Genomic DNA, 19,009 nt, shown 5'->3' with positions numbered 1-19,009 from the left:
TTCACGTAGCTATGTTACCACTCCCCTGAGCATCTTTAGGGTCACCAGACATGAAATAGGGCTTTTGTAATGCCAGGTACAGAGCCTGCTCTAGCCACATTCTCTTCTGCATCAGCAAACATCCTCTTCCAAATGTATGTGCTCAATCAAGGCAGCCCCAAACTCCCACTTAGGAAGCCATAGTGAGTCTAGCTATCATACTGTTGTTCAGCCATCCTCTCCCCAGCATCTTTCAAGAGGGTGACCTATTTCTTACCTTTCTTTCCCCTTTGTGTGTTTTCTGTTACAATAAATGAAAGAGTAGAAGTTAAAATCATCCCAAAGGACCATAGGTAACCCATGGAAAAAACTGAATACATGCTTAACCCTATTTTCTCTCTAGTCAATCAGGTAGCCTATTGTAGGGGAGTGGGTTTGATGGTATGGGCAGATTATATTTTCTTTGTTATGAATTATCTTTTCAAAAAATTTCACTTCATACTGCGAATACTCATACATATAAGTGAATACATACATGAATGGTTAGTGGAGTCTGTGAAGACCCATATCCTTCTCCATTCTGTGTCTGTATATGTAAACATGCTATGCTTTACCTTGTTGCCCACTGATGAATGTTCAGCATTGCTTCTGGTTTGTTGACAATGTGATTAATGCTATAAGTATCATTGTGTCTAGGTAAGTACTTTATCCGGTACAACTTTTTAAATATGTTAGAGTTTTAAAACTTGGAATTGATTCATTAATGCATAATGAATAATTGATTCATTATACATAGAGTGGTTTTAATTTTAATAGACATTGAGTTTTCTCTGCCAAATTAAATTGAGGAGCTCACACTCTTACTACCAAAGTATGAGGATAATTATATCCCTGAGAATTTGAGAGTGATGGATATCAGATCCTAAAATAAAACATTTGTCAACCTAGTATGTGACTGGGATGGGGCAGAATGTAAATCCGAAGAGAAGAATGCTGATAACCTGAAATATTTAATTGTACAGATTGATCCTGATCCCAGTTTGAGTTTTACATCCCTCTGTAGAAACCTGAGGAAGTTGGAAAGATCTGATATTTTCCTTACAAAAGTTTTCTTTCCCCACAACGGGGTTATGTCAAATGTTATTAGAAGGAAAGGCAATTGACACACCAGAACAAAAGGAAAAGGCATGTCTGCTGGTTTAAGTAAATGAAGTAGCAAATACAGAAACATTTAAAAAAAAAAACTAGCAGTTACAGTAGAATTGAGCAGACTAATGGGATAAAGCCAGATCCAGTGTTAAGAAACTCAGAAAGTCTCCTGAATTTAACTCCCTAATTTGGAACATCAGCAATAGGACAGCCTTGAAAAGGTCAACTATGATCTACTTTCAGCTTCCCATGATACTAATGATTTCAGAACTAGTGGCCAAACAGTCACATACTATGCTCATGTATGGCCTCACCCAATCTTACTACACTATTCCAAAAGATGGGTACAATTGCAAATCTTTAACCCTGTCTTAATTTTATTTCAAAGTCCAAGGGAAATCATTCTTCCTAAGAAGTAAGGGGTAGTACTTCAAATAATGTGATCACTGAGTTTACATCATCTATCTTATGGCAAAAACTCAGCTAAGAAGATAGAAAATCATCTAAGGATTCCTGATCACATTAACCTTAAGTTGAAAGAAAAAAATTGCATACATAAAAACAACAAAAGTAGACTCAACAGGTTACATTTATGTAGTTGTACACATATATGTAACAATAACAATCAGACACAAGAGGCTATTGCTTTGAGGATGAGAGGGGACATGGGAGGGATTGGAAGAAGAAGATGTGGGAAGAACTGGAGGATAGAAAGGGAAAAGAGGGTATAACATGAAAAGCCACTTGTTTGTCCCAGCTGCCCAGTTAGCTTAGCCCTGAAATAACCACACAGAAACTGTATTAATTAATCACTGCTTAGCCCATTAGCTGTAGCCTCTTATTGGCTAACTCTTACATATTAGTTTAACCCATTTCTATTAATCTGTGTATTGCTATGTAGCAGTGGCTTACCAGGAAAAATTCAGAACATCTGTCTCTGGTAGATCCATGGCATCCCTCTGCTTTCTTCCTTCCAGAATTCATTTCCATCTTCCTTGCCTACCTAAGTTCTGCTCCTATCAGGCCAAGGCAGTTTCCTTATTAATTTACCAATACAAGCAACACATAAAAAGAAGGCCCACCTACATCATTTCCCCTTTTCTGTTTAAACAAAAAAGGTTTTAACTTTAGCACAGTAAAATTACATATAACAAAACAGGTATCAAATGAGAACTACAGTTACAATATTCATATCTACTTTATCTTTTATCATAATTAAGGAAAGCTATATTATTACTATCTATTCTTCAATCCCATCAAAGACTCCAGAAGGATATAATATTAAAAAGATAAACAGGAAGTGCATTGTAAGCAACTTCCAAAATTCTGGAATTGACAGAGACATCTCACTGCCTGGACAGTCACCCAAAGTTCTTCTGGACCATTGGGGCATCCATATTCAGCCAACAGGCATATCCAGCAGACTTTTTTATGAAGCAGGAAAATTCAAAGACAGTTCAGTCACTTTTTTCGGTATCCTGCAGAATGTCTTGCAGACTCTTTCATGAAGCAGGAACCCTGAAGGATCATCTCACCTTTAGGCAAGTTCAGCAGTCATTTCTCTGCAGGTCATGCATGTCCAGTGAAGTAATCCAGGCAAGAGCAGTTTCTTGACCAAATGGCTAAGTAACCTCTTCGAAGCCCATCTTCCCCTCGAAGAAGCTTGGTTCTGCCAGGAGCAGATGTGTCTCACTGTCATGAAAAGTCCTAAATTTTTAAAACATTTAAATGCTATATTCTGAAGGTCTCTGAAAGATTTGAAGAATACCTAACTAACTGAAATATATCTCTATACATCTAGAAAATCTAACTAACATGACAACAAATTTGACTATTATAGAGGATTATCCATTAACCTATGTTTCTTAATTATATATTGTATTTTTAAGTGAACTACACAAGCACAATACCTTAGTCAAGATAAAAAATATACGTATAGATGCAGACCTTAACGCAACGCCCAGAGCGACCATGACAAAGTTAACCCAGTGGCTTTGGGGACTGGCGCTCCTGGGCACTGCCTGGGCTGCCCTGACCATGGGAGCTCTGGGCATGGAGCTACCTTTCCCTTGCCAGGAAGTCCTGTGGCCACTGCCTGCCTACCTGCTGGTGTTCGCTGGCGGCTACGCCCTGGGCACTGTGGGCTATCGCGTGGCCACCTTTCATGACTGCGAGGACGCCGCCAGATCCTGGAAGCCCAAGTGGATTTAGCCGACAGGGGGCTACGCTTCTGACACCATCACGCATTCCGTCCGGACATCCTTCCTTGTTCCCCATTAAAGTGCAGTTTTTAGTTTCAAAAAAAAATATGTATAACAAAATTGACCTTAAATTTATCAATAAAGCAGGATCCATACCAATGCAAATCACTATAGCATATCCCCTTTAAATGTAAAAGAACATTTATAAGCAATATTTGGGAATTTGGGCATAGTTTTGTCCTCACTGCTTCCAGCTGATTGGATGTGCTGTAATCATGTCTTTCATGGTGTATCCTCTGTGCTAGGTATTTCAGTCAGCAATTGAGCCAAGTAATTTTTTGAGGCTGTTCACAGTGACCTTTCAGAAGGTGTGTTCTATCAAACCATATTTGTCTGAAAGTATTCCACAGGTTCTCATTTCTTGAAAACAAAAGAAAAACCTCTTTTTCAAAGCAACATATTCTTAGACTCAAATTTTTGAATTCAAGATACCTTTGAAATATACATGCTGGTTTAGCTTAGCAGCCCATACCATACATACAATGAAATGTCTCTTTGTACTTAAATCTTTACAGTCAAAAAATTCAAAGAAAACACAACAATACACATAATCCAGATTTTCTGTGAATTTTCCATTTTTACATGGTTTATTTTGTTTACTCCTTTTAATCTATGACTATCTGTACTCTGTCCCTTTAAAGACTTTGTTTTATTTTTTAAAAAACCATTTACTTCTTTTTATAACTTTCTATACTTTCTTTTTCTCTTCCAAGCCTACATACATTTATCAAACACTGTGACTTGTTTAGAGCTCTTTTATGTCTGAATCTGTCCTTATTGTATTATCTGTAATTCTTTACTGTCCAGGAGTGCTTTTGCTTTGTGTTTTTAAAATGTTAAGCGTTTAAGAATCTAAGCTGCAACATTACTAGGTCAAATAAGGTACAGCATGGTGGAGCCACTTGTGCCTCTGAGAGTCAATCACACCACCCCACTTTTAGGCACACAGCCAGTCCATGCCACCATTAAGCAAGCCATGACACTCTGCTCACAAAACCCATCCAAATGCTCTGTCTCCAGAGCCAGGGGTCATGCTGGCAGCACAGCCCAGAAAACTGGCATTTTAAAACCGCTGGGTTTTGTTGTTGTTGTTGTTTGCTACAGCTGAGTCAGGAAAATCTCTCTTAAAGGAGCTGCGGCAAGCTGCCAGCAAACAGCAAAAAAAAAAAAACTGCCAAACTCTAGGGAGTGTTTTTGTTTGTTTTTGTTTTGTTTTGCTTTTATGTACAATTCCTTTTTTAGTCCTCTCAGGTTTTACATGGGTTTAGTTGAGCACACTGGAGTACCAATTGTTGGAGGGAGGGGATGCTTGTTCATCCCAGCTTCCCAGCTAGCTTAGCCCCAAAATAACCACACAGAAACTGTATTAATTAAATCACTGCTTGGCCCATTAGCTCTAGCCTCTTATTGGCTAACTCCTACCTATTAGGTTAATCCATTTCTATTAATCTGTGTATTGCCATGTAGCAGTGGCTTACCGGGAAAGATTCAGCATGTCTGTCTCTAGTGAATTAGTAGATCGATGACCTCTCTCTCTCTCTCTCTCTCTCTCTCTCTCTCTCTCCTTTCTTCCTCCCAGAATTCAGTTTCATCTTCCCCGCCTACCCCTAAGTTCTGTCCCTATCAGGCCAAGGCAATTTCTTTATTCATTAACCAACACAAGCAACACTTAGAAAAAAGGACCTCCTACACCAGGGGGGTTACTGTGGGACAATGGTTATGTACCCTCTAAAGATTTGTCACTTGTATTGGTTTAATAAAATACTGATTGGCCAGCAGCCAAGAAGGAAGTATAGGCAGGGCAACCAGAATAGGAGAATTCTGGGAAGAGAAAAGGTTTGGTCTGCAGTCATCACCCAGATGCAGAGGAAGCAGGATGAGAATCCCTCAGATAAAGGTACCAAGCCACATGGCCAACACAGACAAAAATTATGGGTTAATATAAGATGTAAGAGTTAGTTAATAGGCAATGGTGGTGCACGCCTTTAATCCCAGCACTCAGGAGGCAGAGGCAGGTGGATCTCTGTGAGTTCGAGACCAGCCTGGTCTACAGAGCTAGTTCTAGGACAGGCTCCAAAGCCACAGAGAAACCCTGTCTCAAAAAACCAAAAACCAAAAAAAAAAAAAAAAAAAAAAAAGAGTTAATAAGAAGCCTGAGTTAATAGGCCAACCAATTTATAAGTAATATAGGCCTCTATGTGTTTTGTTGAGAATGAATGGTTGTAGGACCAGGCTGGACAAAAACCTCTGACAACAGAAGTTATAATATTTCAATTTAAGATGTATAAAAATAAACATATATACTAAAATAAAAATTAGCATGATTATTGCTGTGGTGGGCACGTGGCTGTAATTTCAGAGGCAGAGCCAGGAGAATTGCCACAAGTCTGAGTTTAGCCTCATCTACACAGTGATTTCTAGGCCAACCTGGACTACAAATTGAGGAAAAATCCAAAAATGCAAAAGCTTAGTCTATTATTCTCTCCACCTTTTTATTCATAATTATGACCTTATGAGTTAGAATTGGCACATTTTTCCTATAATTTCTGAAATTCTGAGTTCCAATCTTCATCATTTTACATTAAAATATACATTCGAATAAATTTTTGCAGTTTATATCTTAGTGTCATGCATAGAGTAACTAGGTCAACATGTGCTGTTCCTGAGCACCACCAATGAACTAATTTTGTTATGCCCATAATAGAACATTACCAGAGTAACAGAACCAAAGTGACTCATTGTACTATAGGTGATGTCAAATTGAGGGCTCAATGACTAACACAAGCATGATCCTCACCCAGACACCAACCATCATATGAGACCAAGTGTTGATCCCAGAGAAAAGGCAATGCCATCCCAATCACTCTCTGAGAAGGAGCTCTGCATGGTGAAGGTTTGCTCTCCAGCTGGTGGTGCTGCTGAAAGGTGGTAGAAACTCTAGGAAGTGAGGCCTAGTTGGAGGTCAAAGTCACTTCTTGAAGGGTATAAACAGCTTTTCTCTCTCCCCCTCTGTGGTGGTTGGAATGGGACTGGCCCCCATAGACTCATGTGTTTCAATGCTTGGCCAATAGGGAGTGGCACTGTTAAGAGGTGTGGTGATGTTGAATGAAGTGTGTCACTGTGGGGGTGACTTTAAGGTTTCCTATGCTCAAGCAATGCCCATTGTAGCACACTGTTTCTTTCTGTTGCCTGCAGATCAAGATGTAGAACTCTAAATTATGGACTAAACCTCTGAAACTATAAGCCAATCTGATATGGGAGGTGATGTATGCTGTGAATATTTTTGTTGCCATTGATTAATAAAGAAGCTGCTTTAGGTCAATGGCTCAACAGAGTACAGCCAGGCTGAAAGAGAGAGAGAGAGAGAGAGAGAGAGAGAGAGAGAGAGAGAGAGAGAGAGAGAGAAGACAGAGTCAGAGGAAAGCCATGTAGTTACCCACAGGAGACAGACACCTCAACTGGAGCCCACCAGAACCTTGCAGGTAAGCCACAGCCACATGGCAATACACAGATTAATTTAAGATATAAAAGTTAGCCAGAAATACACTTAAGCTATTCACCAAATAGTATTGCAACTAATACAGAGTTCTGTGTGATTACTTTGGGAGTCTGGGCAGCCAGAAAATGAACTAACATCCTCCAACAACACCAATCCCAACTAAATGTTTTCCTTTGTAAGAGTTGCCATGGTCGTAATGTCTCTTCACAGCAATAGAAACACAACTTAGTACAAGGAACTGGGGTATTGCTGTGATAGACTGGATCATGTTTTTGTTTGGAGGAATATGGACTTTAGTATTGTGGATTAGAAAAGTAGATGAATGCTTTAAAGGGGGCTTAAGGGGCCATCCTAGTAGGAATGTGAAAGACAGTGGTGCTGAGGATAATTAGAAATGTGGAGGGCTGGATCAAGGGGTTTCAGATGAGAAGAATGTCAATATGTGGGCTAGAGACTGTTCTTGTAATATTTGGTCAAGAATGTCACTGCTTTTCTGGCCTTGTCTGAAGAGTCTGCTTGAGGCAAAAGTGAAGAGATTTGGATTAATTCCATTGACAGCGGAAATCTCAAAAAAGCCTAGCATTGACTCTGTCATGTGGTTATTAGTGCTCTCTATTATGGAGATTTATAATGAAAAGGAGCAAACTGATTAAGTAAAAATACAAAATGTAAAGATTGGGGAGAAAAAGGGTACCAGGAAGTGAATGGAGCTAAAGTCCTGTGTCCAAGGAGATAAACAGATTTAAAAATGGAATTAAGGGAGTGGTGACCTCAGGACAAGACTTCACAAAGCTAAACTTCCACCCTGTGAAAAGGAATTAAAGAAAAGATTAGGTCCAGGCTTGGTGATGGACACCTTTAATCCCAGTACTCAGAAAGCAGAGACTGGCAGATCTATGGGGTTGAGGCCAGCCTGGTCTGTCTTCAGGATAGTCAAGCTTAGGCAGTGAAGGAAACCATTGAAAGCAGAAAGTTGGTGAAGATGTAATGCATCACGGAGTCCGTGTCCCATCACCAGAAAGCAGTAGAACTTGTCATCATGCCAAGTGGTCCTGGCTTTAGAATCAAGGATAGAAGAAAAGCATCATGGTACCTTGCTCCACAGCTAAGGAAAACTACTGAGGCCAGTCATGTGTCAAGGGTGTCCCTACATGGAGGCCTAGAGAGGACATAGCATGAAGCTGTGAAGGTGAAACCTAGATTGTCTTAGAGACCTCAAGATGTTAGATATACCAGGGTCAAGGGATACCTGCCAAGGAAGGCTATTAACAGGGAATAGAACCAGCCCAAGAGAAACAAGTGTGTTGCAGTCAACAAAGTTTAAAGGAGTTGAAGATCTGAAGAGTGCTTTGACATCAGATGTAAAAATCAGTTTGGAGTTTGCCCAGCTGGTTTTTGATCTTGCCTTGTTCCAGTATTTCCTCACTATGCACCCTTTCCTCCATTTTGGAATGATAATGTGTATGTTGAAAGTATACAATATGCTTTTTAATTTTGATTTTATAGGGGACTATAGTTAAGAAACTGTATGACTCATAGAAGAATTTTGGACTTTTAAACAAGTTTGAGATTGTTATAGACTATGGGGACTTTTGTTACTGCTTTTTGTTTGTTTGTTTTTCAAGACAGGGTTTCTCATTGTAGCCTTGGCTATCCTGAAACTCTGTGTATATCAGGCCGGCCTCAGAATCACAGTGATCCACCTGCCTCTGCCTCCTGGGTGCTGGGATTAAAAGTGTGCACCACCACTGCCCAGCTTGTTGTTGTTTTGGGGGGTTATTTTATTTTGTTTCCATATGGGGACTTTTGAAATTAGACTGAATATATTTCTGCATTATGTTATGTCTATACACATATGGAGCCAGGGAGTGTAATGTGGTGGCTTGAATAGGAATTCCCCTATAGACTGACATGATTGAATGATTGGCCCATAGGGAGTGGTTCTTTTGGGAAGTAAAGCCTTGCTGCAGTTGATATGGCCTTTCTGGAAGAAGTGTGTCACTGTGGAGGCAGACTTTGAGGTCTCAGAAGCTCAAGTCAGTCCACTGCTGCTCGCAGGTCAAGATGTAGAACCCTGAGCTCCTTCTCAGAACCATGTCTGCCTGCACACCACCATGCTTCCCTTCATGAAGATAAAGGACTAAACCTCTGAAACTCTAAGCCAGCCCCAATTAAATGTTTGCCTTTATAAGTGTTGCCATGTCATGGTGTCTGGTCACAGCAATAGATACTCTTTCTCTCTTCCCCTCTCTCCCTGCTCCCCTCTCTCTCTCTCCCTCCTTCTCTTCCTTTTTACCCTGCCAGGAGATGAGCAGCTTTGCTCCAACACATTCTCTTATCATAACGTTCTGACTCACAACAGTCTAGAAACAAAACAATGGATCCAAGTGACCACAGCTGGAAGTCTCTGAAACTGTGAGCCAAAAGAATCTTTCTCCCTTCAAACTGGCTGCCTCCTATATTTTGTCACAGCAACAGAGTAATAAAACACGTTAACCTAGATATTACATTACCCTCACCATCTTTCCTTCTCTTACACAATATATAGAATTTGTCAACAAATCCTTTTTTAATTTTAATTTATTTTTTAAAAACTATCTTTTCTCATTTTACTTGTCAAATCCATTTCCCACTCCCTCCCTTCTTTCTGCTCCCTCCACCTTTCCCCCTCCCATCCCCTCTTATCCCCACCATCCACTCCTCAGAGAGGGTAAGGCTTCCCATGGGGAGTCAAGAAAGTCTAGCACATTGTTTTGAGGTAGGACCAAGGCCCTCCCCACTATATTTAGGCTGAGTAAGGTATCCCACCAGGGAGAAAGGTTCCAAAAAGCCAGAACAAGCAGTAGGGATAAATCCTGGTCTCACTGCCAGTGGCCTCACAGACTGCCCCAGCCATACAACTGTTGTCCACATTCAGAGGGCCTAGCTTGGTCCTATGCTGGTCCCCTTACTGTCAGACAGGAGTTGGAAGGCTTACATTAGCTCAGGTAAGCTGTTTCAGTGGGTATTCCCAACATGGTCTTGACCTCTTGTATTCTCACTCCTCCCACTCTTCATCTGGACTTTGGGAGCTCAGCCCAATGCTCTACTGTGGTTCTGTGTGTCTGCTTCCATCAGTTGCTGGATGTAGGTTCAATAATGTCAGTTAAGACACCCATCAAGCTGACAGACCAAGGCCAGTTAGGATACCATCTCCACTATTGCTTAGGATAATAGCTGGGGTCATCCTGGGAACTCCTGGGAATTTCTCTAGTGCTAGGTTTTTTGCTAGCCTCATAGTGGCTCCTTCAATCAAGATATCTCTTTCTTTGTTCTCTATCTCTGCCCTTCCCCCATCTCGATTATTCACATTCCCTCTAGTTCTCCTCCCCCCTCCCCTTCTCTCTTTCTCATTCCCTTCTACCTTTCCACCTCCCCCCATGCCCTCATGCTCCAATTTTCTCAGCAGACCTTGTCTCTTTCCCCTTCCCAAGGGGATGGATCTATGTATGTTTCTCTTAGGACTCTCCTTGTTACTTAGCTTCTCTGGGGTCATGGACTATACGCTTTTTATCATTTGCTCTACGACTAGTATTCACCTATGAGTGGGTACATACCATGCTCATCTTTCTGTGTCTGGGTTACCTCACTCAGGATGGCTTTTTCTAGTTACATGCAAACTCCAAGATGTCATTTTTTTAACAGCTGAGTAATGCTCCGTTGTGTAAATTTACCACATTTTCTTTATCCATTCTTTAGTTGACGGGCATCTAGGTTGTTTCCACATTCTGACTATTATGAATAATGCTGCTGTGAACATAGTTGAGCTAATGTCCTTGTAGTATGTAGTTGGGATATATGCCCAAGAGTGGTATTGCTAGGTTTTGCAGTAGGTTGATTCCCAGTTTTCTGAGAAACCACCATACTGATTTCCAGAGTGGTTGTCCATGTTTGCATTCCCAACAACAGAGGAGTATTCCCCTTGCTCTGCATCTTCTCCAGCATAAGCTATTATTGGTAGTTTTGATCTTAACCATTCTGACTGGTGAAGATGGTATCTCAGAATAGTTTTGATTTGCATTTCCCTGATGGCTAAGGATGGTGAACATTTCCTTAAGTGTCTTTCAGCCATTTGAAATTCTTCTGTTGAGAATTATCTGTTTATATCTGTATCAAATTATTTAATTGGATTATTTAGAATTTCGATGTCTAATTTCTTTATATATTTTGGAGACAAGTCTTCTGTCTGATGTGGGGTTGGTGAAGATCTTTTCCCATTCAGTAGGCTGCCTTTCTATATCAACTGTGTTTTTGGATTTACAGAAGCTTCTCAGTTTCAGAAGGTCCCATTTATTTATTGTTGCTCTCAGTGTCTGTGCTAGTGGTGTTATATTTAGGAAGTGGGCTCCTGTGCCTATGCATGGAAATCTACTTCCCACTTTCTCTTCTATCAGATTTAGTGTGGTAGGATTTGTATTGAGGTCTTTAATCCATCTGGACTTGAGTTTTGTGCATGGGAATAGGTATGAATCTATTTGTATTCTTCTGCATGTTGACATCCAGTTATGCTAGTGCCATTTGTTGAAGCTTTCTTTTTTCCATTGTAAATCCCCTTCAAAATCCCAACACAATTCTTCACAGACCTCAAAAGAACAATATTCAACTTCATATATATATAAAAAAAAAACTAGGATAGCCAAAACACTCCTGTATAATAAAGGAACTTCTGGAGGTATCACCATCCCTGACATCAAGCTCTACTATAGAGCTACAGTAATGAAAACAGCTTGATATTGGCATAAAAACAGACAGGTTGACCAATGAAATTGAAGACCCAGATATTAATCCACACACCTATGAACACCTGATTTTTTGGACAAACTAAAATCTTACCCTTTTATCTTCAAACTATATCCAGGATCTGACTGCTTATTATTTAATATCAGCTTGGTCCAAGACAATTATTTTTGTCCATATTTTTGAGATTGGCTTCTCTCTATCCCCTCTATTAATATTTGTCCAATTTCAGCATATCAAAGAGTAATCGGAGAAATGATATTATAACATCTCCCCAGGGCTTGGGAGAAGTCCCAGTGGGTAAACTGCTGGCTGCACAAGCATGAGGATCTGAGTTAGAATCCCAGAAGGCACATAAGCCAGATGCAATCATGCAATGCACATCTGTAATATTAACACTCCTATGAAAGTATGGGAGAGCAGAAAATCTCCCAGAAACTATAAAAATTGGCCATTGTGACACAATACACAACAGCAAAAGTTGGCAATAACAATAAATAATAAAAAGAGAATATAAATTAAGCTAGTGTGCACCCATATAATGACATGTTTTCTCTTACAAGGATAAAAGTATAAAAAATAAAAATAGATTGCAATGTAATATCCAAAGCATTTGATCAAAAAGTCGTCAATTTTTGGTCCTTTCTCCTGGTCTTTGTCTTCTGACATTCCTTTTATGATCATGATTATAAATGTAGTGATAAGAAACATAAATGTAGTAATAACAATCTACAGAGAAGGGCTCTTTTAACAAATGAATCATTTGTTTATGTACTTTCATATAAACATCAAAAAATCATCTACTTTACCAAGACAAAAATGACTTCATAAACTTTAGAAAATTACATTAAAATCTCTTCTCATTTGAAGAAAAAAATAAGACAAAATCTCCTAATCTTCGGATGTTTGTGGCTATTGGGTAAGAAAAATATCAATAACATTATCATTTATCAAACACATATCACTGCCTCATTAGGACCATCTGTTATTCTATGTATAAATTATCTTTCAAATTTCATTAATCAAACTCAGTCTCTGAACATAAACATTGCAAAGTTTAAGAGCTTCCATAGAATTAAAACTTAAACCCAGCTGTGCCCTCAACCATTGACCACTACAGATGCTTGAGCTGAGAAAGTTTTATGCCCATCCACTGCCCAGAGAACCAAACCTGGTACTACTGACTCTGAAAATATCAAAGATTATGTATGGTAAAACTGGGCACCAAGAGATAAAGGACGTGAAATTTTAGTTCTTTAGAGGTAAAGAATCTAAAATGTACATTTATATTTTTCTCCATTTCAACAGTAAATCTTGTATTGACTGGCATGAGATGGCATTTTAACAAAAGAATTCAAAGGAGATCCTAAAGATGGAAAGACTCCATTGCTATTGAACTTCATAAGGCAAAGCTGGACTCCACCCTCATGACCTCACCTAAGCCAACCACTTCACAAAGTTTCTACCTCTCCAGGCCATCCTCTGGAGCCATAGAGCTTCACCATTTGAATTTGGAGAAAGGATGACATATCACACAATCCTTAACACTTACCATGTAATCTTGCACAAGAATTAAATCAGATAACATATATAATCCAGAACCTGATTAATATGAGTGTCTTACACTGGGTGGTGGAGGGACATAAATTGCTGGAAGTGTGCCAAAAAAAGGATGCAGAAGTGGGAATGCATCATTATATTATATAGAATCACAGTTAAGATGAGCCGGGATGAAACATTTCATCAAAGGACATGAACAAGAATTGAAAAGAAACCTAGATTTCTTTAGGTGTAATGTGTCAGGCAGTTGCTGGCCTTTATGCTCTCCGGAAATGCCACTCATTTCTAGAAGACCAATCTCGGCACTCAAAGAACAGCCAGCAATCATAAAAGTGGAAATTACTTTGGCAGTTCATTCAGAGCATGTCCCAAATATAATTGAGCAAAGGAGACTTCAGTATTCTCAAGGCAGAAGAGCAATGAAAACTCCACATCCAAAAAGATGCTATTAATACCTCAAGAGGACACTTCCAATGAGGTTATGCAGAGAACTGTATTACAAAGAGGTACTTAAGCTTCCTTTTCATTAGCCCCACACTGAGAGATGCTAATCCTTCTGCTTTGAAATTGACCCCCAGTGATTTGTAGTTCACTGGGGAAATGTCCTTTTTAGTGGATAACTCTTTCAACCCATTCTGCTTTATTGTGCTATGATTAAATTTGACAGAAAGATGGAGGAAACAGATGTCAGTGCTAACTTTCAGGTAGGTGAGATAAAAGAAAATCAAGTACATTTATCATTAGGAAATCAATATTATTTGTTGGTGCATTGCCCTAGTAATGGTCTAGATCCCTGATAAAGTACTGAAGGTTCACAAACCAACCACAAGAGTACCTAAGAAATATTAAGAATACAAAAGTACAAGCATCAACCCTCACAGACTAACTCAGAATTTTTGTTAACAAGGTCCCTTGCTAGTCACATGTGCTTGAATATTTGGGATATACTATTATAGAAATTTTATTGTCACTTCAAGAAGGTCTTCCCGATATCTTTCCCTTACTACACATATCTATTAAGACTGTATTTAGCTCAATTCCAATGGTTAGCGCTTCAAAGAAATTAGTTGTTTTTCTCACACAATAAGGGATTGGTAGTTGATGTAAAGCTCAGGGAGAAGAGATCTCAACCCCAACATAACTCAAATTTACTCCATCTTTGTGCTCAGTGTTTGAGTTTTGTCATAAAACATTCCCCACAGTCTAATGTATTTGAACACTTTGTTTTAGGTACTCTCTCTCTTTCTCTTTCTCTCTCTCTCTCTCTCTCTCTCTCTCTCTCTCTCCTTCTGTGTGTGTGTGTGTGTTTCTTTCTTGCCCTTGAGATATGAGGAAACAAGAAATCCCAGCTATGTGCTCCTGTGTTGTAATAGGTGCAGCAGGCTGTGTCCTGCCCGCCCAGCTCCCAGCCGCCCAACTAGCTTATATCCTGAAATAACAACACACAAATTGTATTCATTTAAACACTGCCTGACCCATTATTTCTAGCCGCTTATCTGCTAACTATCCCATCTTTTTTTTTTCCAAGCCAAACTGTATCCAGCTTTATTAAAGACACTTTCCATAAACAATCATGGTTTTCCAGGCAGAACATGGGCAGACAATCAGTAACAGTATACAAGAACTTCCAAACTCCCTTCTTGTATCGACTACCAAAATCAGAAAGTCACTATAAAACCCGGTGAGTCTTCATTGGATGCTCTGAAAAGGGGGAGGAGTTTAGAGTGAGGGCTGACATTTCACATCGAGGATGTTGTTTCACAACTTTTCACAAGCCGACCCTGACTTTCAGGAAATGAAATGAAAATGGCAGAATTGTCAATCTGCAGATCCATAATCTTCTATAAAAGGAACCGCTGCACTTTTGAGGACACTCAATATCACTGCAAAGTCCAGATTGCCCAACAGACTGGCAAAACCAATTTTGGGGATCAGGTTCCAACAGGTCTCTGGTCTTAAGGGAGTTAAGTCTATGTTGATGGTACAGGGGGAGGAGGATATAAAAATGAACTGAGTTTTCCCACACAAGGCATGTTGTGCCATGGTGGCCACATATGTCAACATGTCCCCAGGACGTCTCTCCTGGGAGCCAAGAGGAGTCTTTCAAAATTATCAGGGAAAGATGTTTTCCATCATGAACCATCATCCATCCAGCTTGGGAGACACTGCTAGGGACACATGTTCCTCCCCACCCAAAACAATGAAGTGTTCTGTGTGCTAACAACATAGCTTTTAAAAAAAAGAAAGCAAAACAAAATTCTGCATTTTTATAAAACTTGATAAAAAATAGTATTTCAAACTGTACAGTCACCAGAAGTACACAGTTATCAAAAACGCACACATTTCACTTGGCGTCTCCAGCACCTTCAGCTTTTTGTGCCTGGTCTGTTTTGGCGTCTCCATTCTCTGCAGGATTATTGGCATCCTTACCAGCATCGGCCTTCCCCTTCTTCCCCTTGGGTACCTTCTCTCCCTTCTTTGCAGGGGCCTTTTTAGGTTTGGGCTCTGGCTTTGGAGGAGCAGGTTTAGCGGACAACCTTGCCGATCTTCTCTGTGGCTCGTCCTTCACCTTGGCTTTATCTCCTTTAGTATCCCCTTCAGCCTTTCTTTTGGGCATGGCGGCGGTGGGGGGGGGGGGGGGGACACGTCGGCGCTGAACGCGGGGATGCAGCGGTGCGCGGCTCGGGTCCGTCCGGGGGTCGTTCTCGCTGCTTCTTCACACTGCTCCTAACTATCCCATCTTAATTAACCCATTTCTATTAATGTGTATTGCCACTTGACTGTGGCTTACCGGCATGAGTCTAACCAGCATCCGTCTCGGAGAGGAGAGCCATGGTGTCTGCCACACTGCCTTCTTCCTCCCAGATTTCTGTTCTGTCTACTCCACCCACCTAAGGACTGACCTATCAAAAGGCCAAGGCAACTTCTTTATTTAACCAATAAAAGTAACACATAGACAGAAGACCCTCTTATACCACTCCTGTCCCTGTGGAGTTACTTGCCACCATGTCTTCCCCACCACAATAGAATAGACTCTCTAAACTCACAAGTCAAAATAGATTCTTCTTCCCTCAGGTTGTTTCTGACCAGGTATTTGGTAACAACTGTGTAAAAAAATTAAGCAGTAGACAGAAAATTGGTGATGAGAAGTCCTTGCTGCTCACATGAGGAATCTGACCATGTAATATGAAGGTCTTTGGAAGATTTTGGAGTTCTGGGCTAGGAAATGCCTGTAACTATAAAGTAAAGCTTACTAAGAAGCTCTCGTGGGAATGAGGAAAGCCAGAATACTGAAAGAAATATGGACAAAAAAGATTCTGCTCACTAGATTTCAGATGGAAAAGTCTTTTGGAAGAAGTTCATTACAGGTCATTTATTTTAAATTCTATCAAAATAAAAAAAAAACTGGCAACATTCTGGCTGTGTCATGAAAAGCTGAGCAAATACATTTAAAAATCATTGGTAAATTTACATAGCCAAAGAAATTTGAGGACAAAGTCTAACATCCAGACTGTAGTACTGTTATTGTTCACTACATTTGTCCAGATTTAAGGTGAAAGAGAGCCTGAAATGTAAACAAAAATATGAAACTCGAGCAGCTTGGTGCGTGAACACATCAAAGTTGCAGGCAGAAATCGGCAGCATAGTGCCATTGAAGTAAAACCTTGGACTTGGCATTTGACAATAAGAAATGTAACTTTAGCAGGAACATGAGACCCCACCCATTACAAGTGCTCTAGGATTTAACAGTAAAAATATGTTTGAAAAAAAAGTCTCAAAAACACGGAGCATTCGTGGTATGATTCTTGAAAACGGCCACCTAAAGAAATATTTTCTTAGCTTTCCATAAAGGCACATGGAGATTAGTAGAGTTTTAATTCATGTTCATTTGGAACTTAGCATATTGATCCAGTACTAGTTGTACAAGTATTCAAGACAAAGGGGGTCATGTAAGTGTTTACCCATGTTTGAGGCAGCGGTTGAAGGTGGGTGCTGTGTAGCAGAGACAGATTCCTTACAGGAGGCTCCTGCATGGGCTGTGCATTCAGCTGGAAAGGGAAAACGTATATTCCAGTGGAGATCCCAAGATATTGAAGGTGCCAGAAATATTGGGTGTTTACCAGCAAAAGCTTCAGACACTGAGTAGAGCCACTCTAAAACAAAGTACACACATGCAACAGAACACAAGTCCAAGTGGAGTGAGGGAGCTGCTAACACCTACTGGAACCCAGCCGACGCCACAAAGAGCCTCATAAGCCACATGATACTACAAGGCTTGGTATTTGTCCTTCTGGGTTTCTCTTTGATTAAGGCCTATCTTTCCTTGCTATGCTCCTGTTCCCACATTTTTTAATGGAAAATATTACTTTGTGTGTATGTTTGAAGTATGTAACTTCTTATTGTTTGGTTAGTGTTGCTTTGATTTGTTGTTTGTTTGTTTGTAGGGATCTTTAATTTTATTTTAGTTTATCCAATACTAAAAGCAAAACAGTATAACACTTAGGGAGATTGGTGTGAAATGTTTGGGTCTTTGTTTTGTTTTGTTTATTTCATATATAACATAATTCTTTATTGATTCTTTGGGAATTTCACATCCTGCACCCTGAGGCCATTCACCTCCTATTCTCTCCATATCTGCCCCTCACATCTGCAGCATCCCCTCTGAAAGAAACTTTGCTCCAAATTAATTCAAAACAAAATTTTTAAAAAATCACCTCTCTCTTCCTTTTTTCTTATCTCTCCAACAATTCTTCATTTATAATAGTAGCATTGGGAGCTGCAGAGTGTCATGCAGTACACCCTTTTGTCCATCATCTCCACCCACAAATGTTCACTGCTATGAGTCATTGATCTGATTCAAGGCCTCTGGCATACCATCATCACTGAATCCTCAACCAAAACATCTCAAATATCCTGCTATTTCCCCAAGTCATGTGGATCCTGTGGCTATGTCATGCCATCAAGGCCAGTTCTCTCACACACTTGGTGAGGATCAAGGCCATCTCTCCCAAGTACAAGGCCCAGCTCTCCCATGAGGACTGAGACCAACTCTCCTGCTGCAGTGTCCAGTGACAGGGAGGGCTTAGCACAACCCTCAGATTTCAGCATGCATGGTTTTTATGGTTTCCTGTGGTAACACTAGGGTCACTGACACAGACATGGTCCTTGCTAGCATCTCAGGCCTGGATGTCATCATGGACCAAGTGGCAGCACAGCCCTCAGACACCAACATGGCCACAGGTGGTGGCTCAGAGCCTGGGCATCTTTGTGGCCTTTGGTGGCAACATGGGTCATGCTGTCATCAACAGAGACCCCAGTTGCAGTAAGACCAGGACACAGACATCGTACTTTGATGCAGCCTTCACCTGGTCATCACCCTGGCCCCAGGTGACAAGCAGGCCACCCAGATCCACCCACATCAGCCTGTTCCTTACCACCTTTGCTTCTTCAATTCTGCCTTAACCATTCTGCTTCTGTTTCTCTGCCATTCATCCACCCTATGTTTTCTCATCATAATAACACCACCTGCCTGAGCCATGTGGTACCGGGCAGGCCTGTGGATGCCTTCAGCAAGCCTGGACTATGACGACTTCTTGTTGTATTTGTATATTGTTGCTTTGGGTTATTTATTTGTTGTTGTTGTTTTTTTTTTTTTTTAACAAAGGTTTATAACGAAGATTTTTGTCTTGAATCTCAAAAGATAAGTTGAACTTTGGTCTGTGTGTGTGTGTTGCTAGAGACTGAACTCAGGAGCCTGAGCATATTAAGCAAGTATTCTACCACT

General features: G+C 40.3%; 2 protein-coding genes across 2 annotated transcripts; one reads left to right on the top strand and one right to left on the bottom strand.

Annotated features, from left to right (window-relative positions):
- The first annotated feature begins 3,080 nt into the window (after positions 1–3,080).
- Positions 3,081–3,339, top strand: LOC130872202 (dolichol-phosphate mannosyltransferase subunit 3-like). The gene has a single exon (XM_057766067.1). The coding sequence runs from the start codon at positions 3,100–3,102 to the stop codon at positions 3,337–3,339; it is 240 nt and encodes a 79-aa protein (XP_057622050.1). The 5' UTR covers positions 3,081–3,099.
- An 11,407-nt stretch (positions 3,340–14,746) lies between these two features.
- LOC130871604 (non-histone chromosomal protein HMG-17) lies at positions 14,747–15,856 on the bottom strand. The gene has a single exon (XM_057765091.1). It carries the CDS (start codon positions 15,839–15,841, stop codon positions 15,569–15,571), a length of 273 nt encoding a protein of 90 aa, XP_057621074.1. The 5' UTR covers positions 15,842–15,856; the 3' UTR covers positions 14,747–15,568.
- Between the last annotated feature and the right edge of the window lie 3,153 nt (positions 15,857–19,009).

The sequence above is a fragment of the Chionomys nivalis genome, chromosome 3 (genome assembly GCF_950005125.1).
Source record: "Chionomys nivalis chromosome 3, mChiNiv1.1, whole genome shotgun sequence".
Lineage (NCBI taxonomy): Eukaryota > Metazoa > Chordata > Mammalia > Rodentia > Cricetidae > Chionomys > Chionomys nivalis.
The sequence above is the reverse complement of the archived record's forward strand: the minus strand, read 5'-3'. Positions and strand labels throughout refer to the sequence as shown.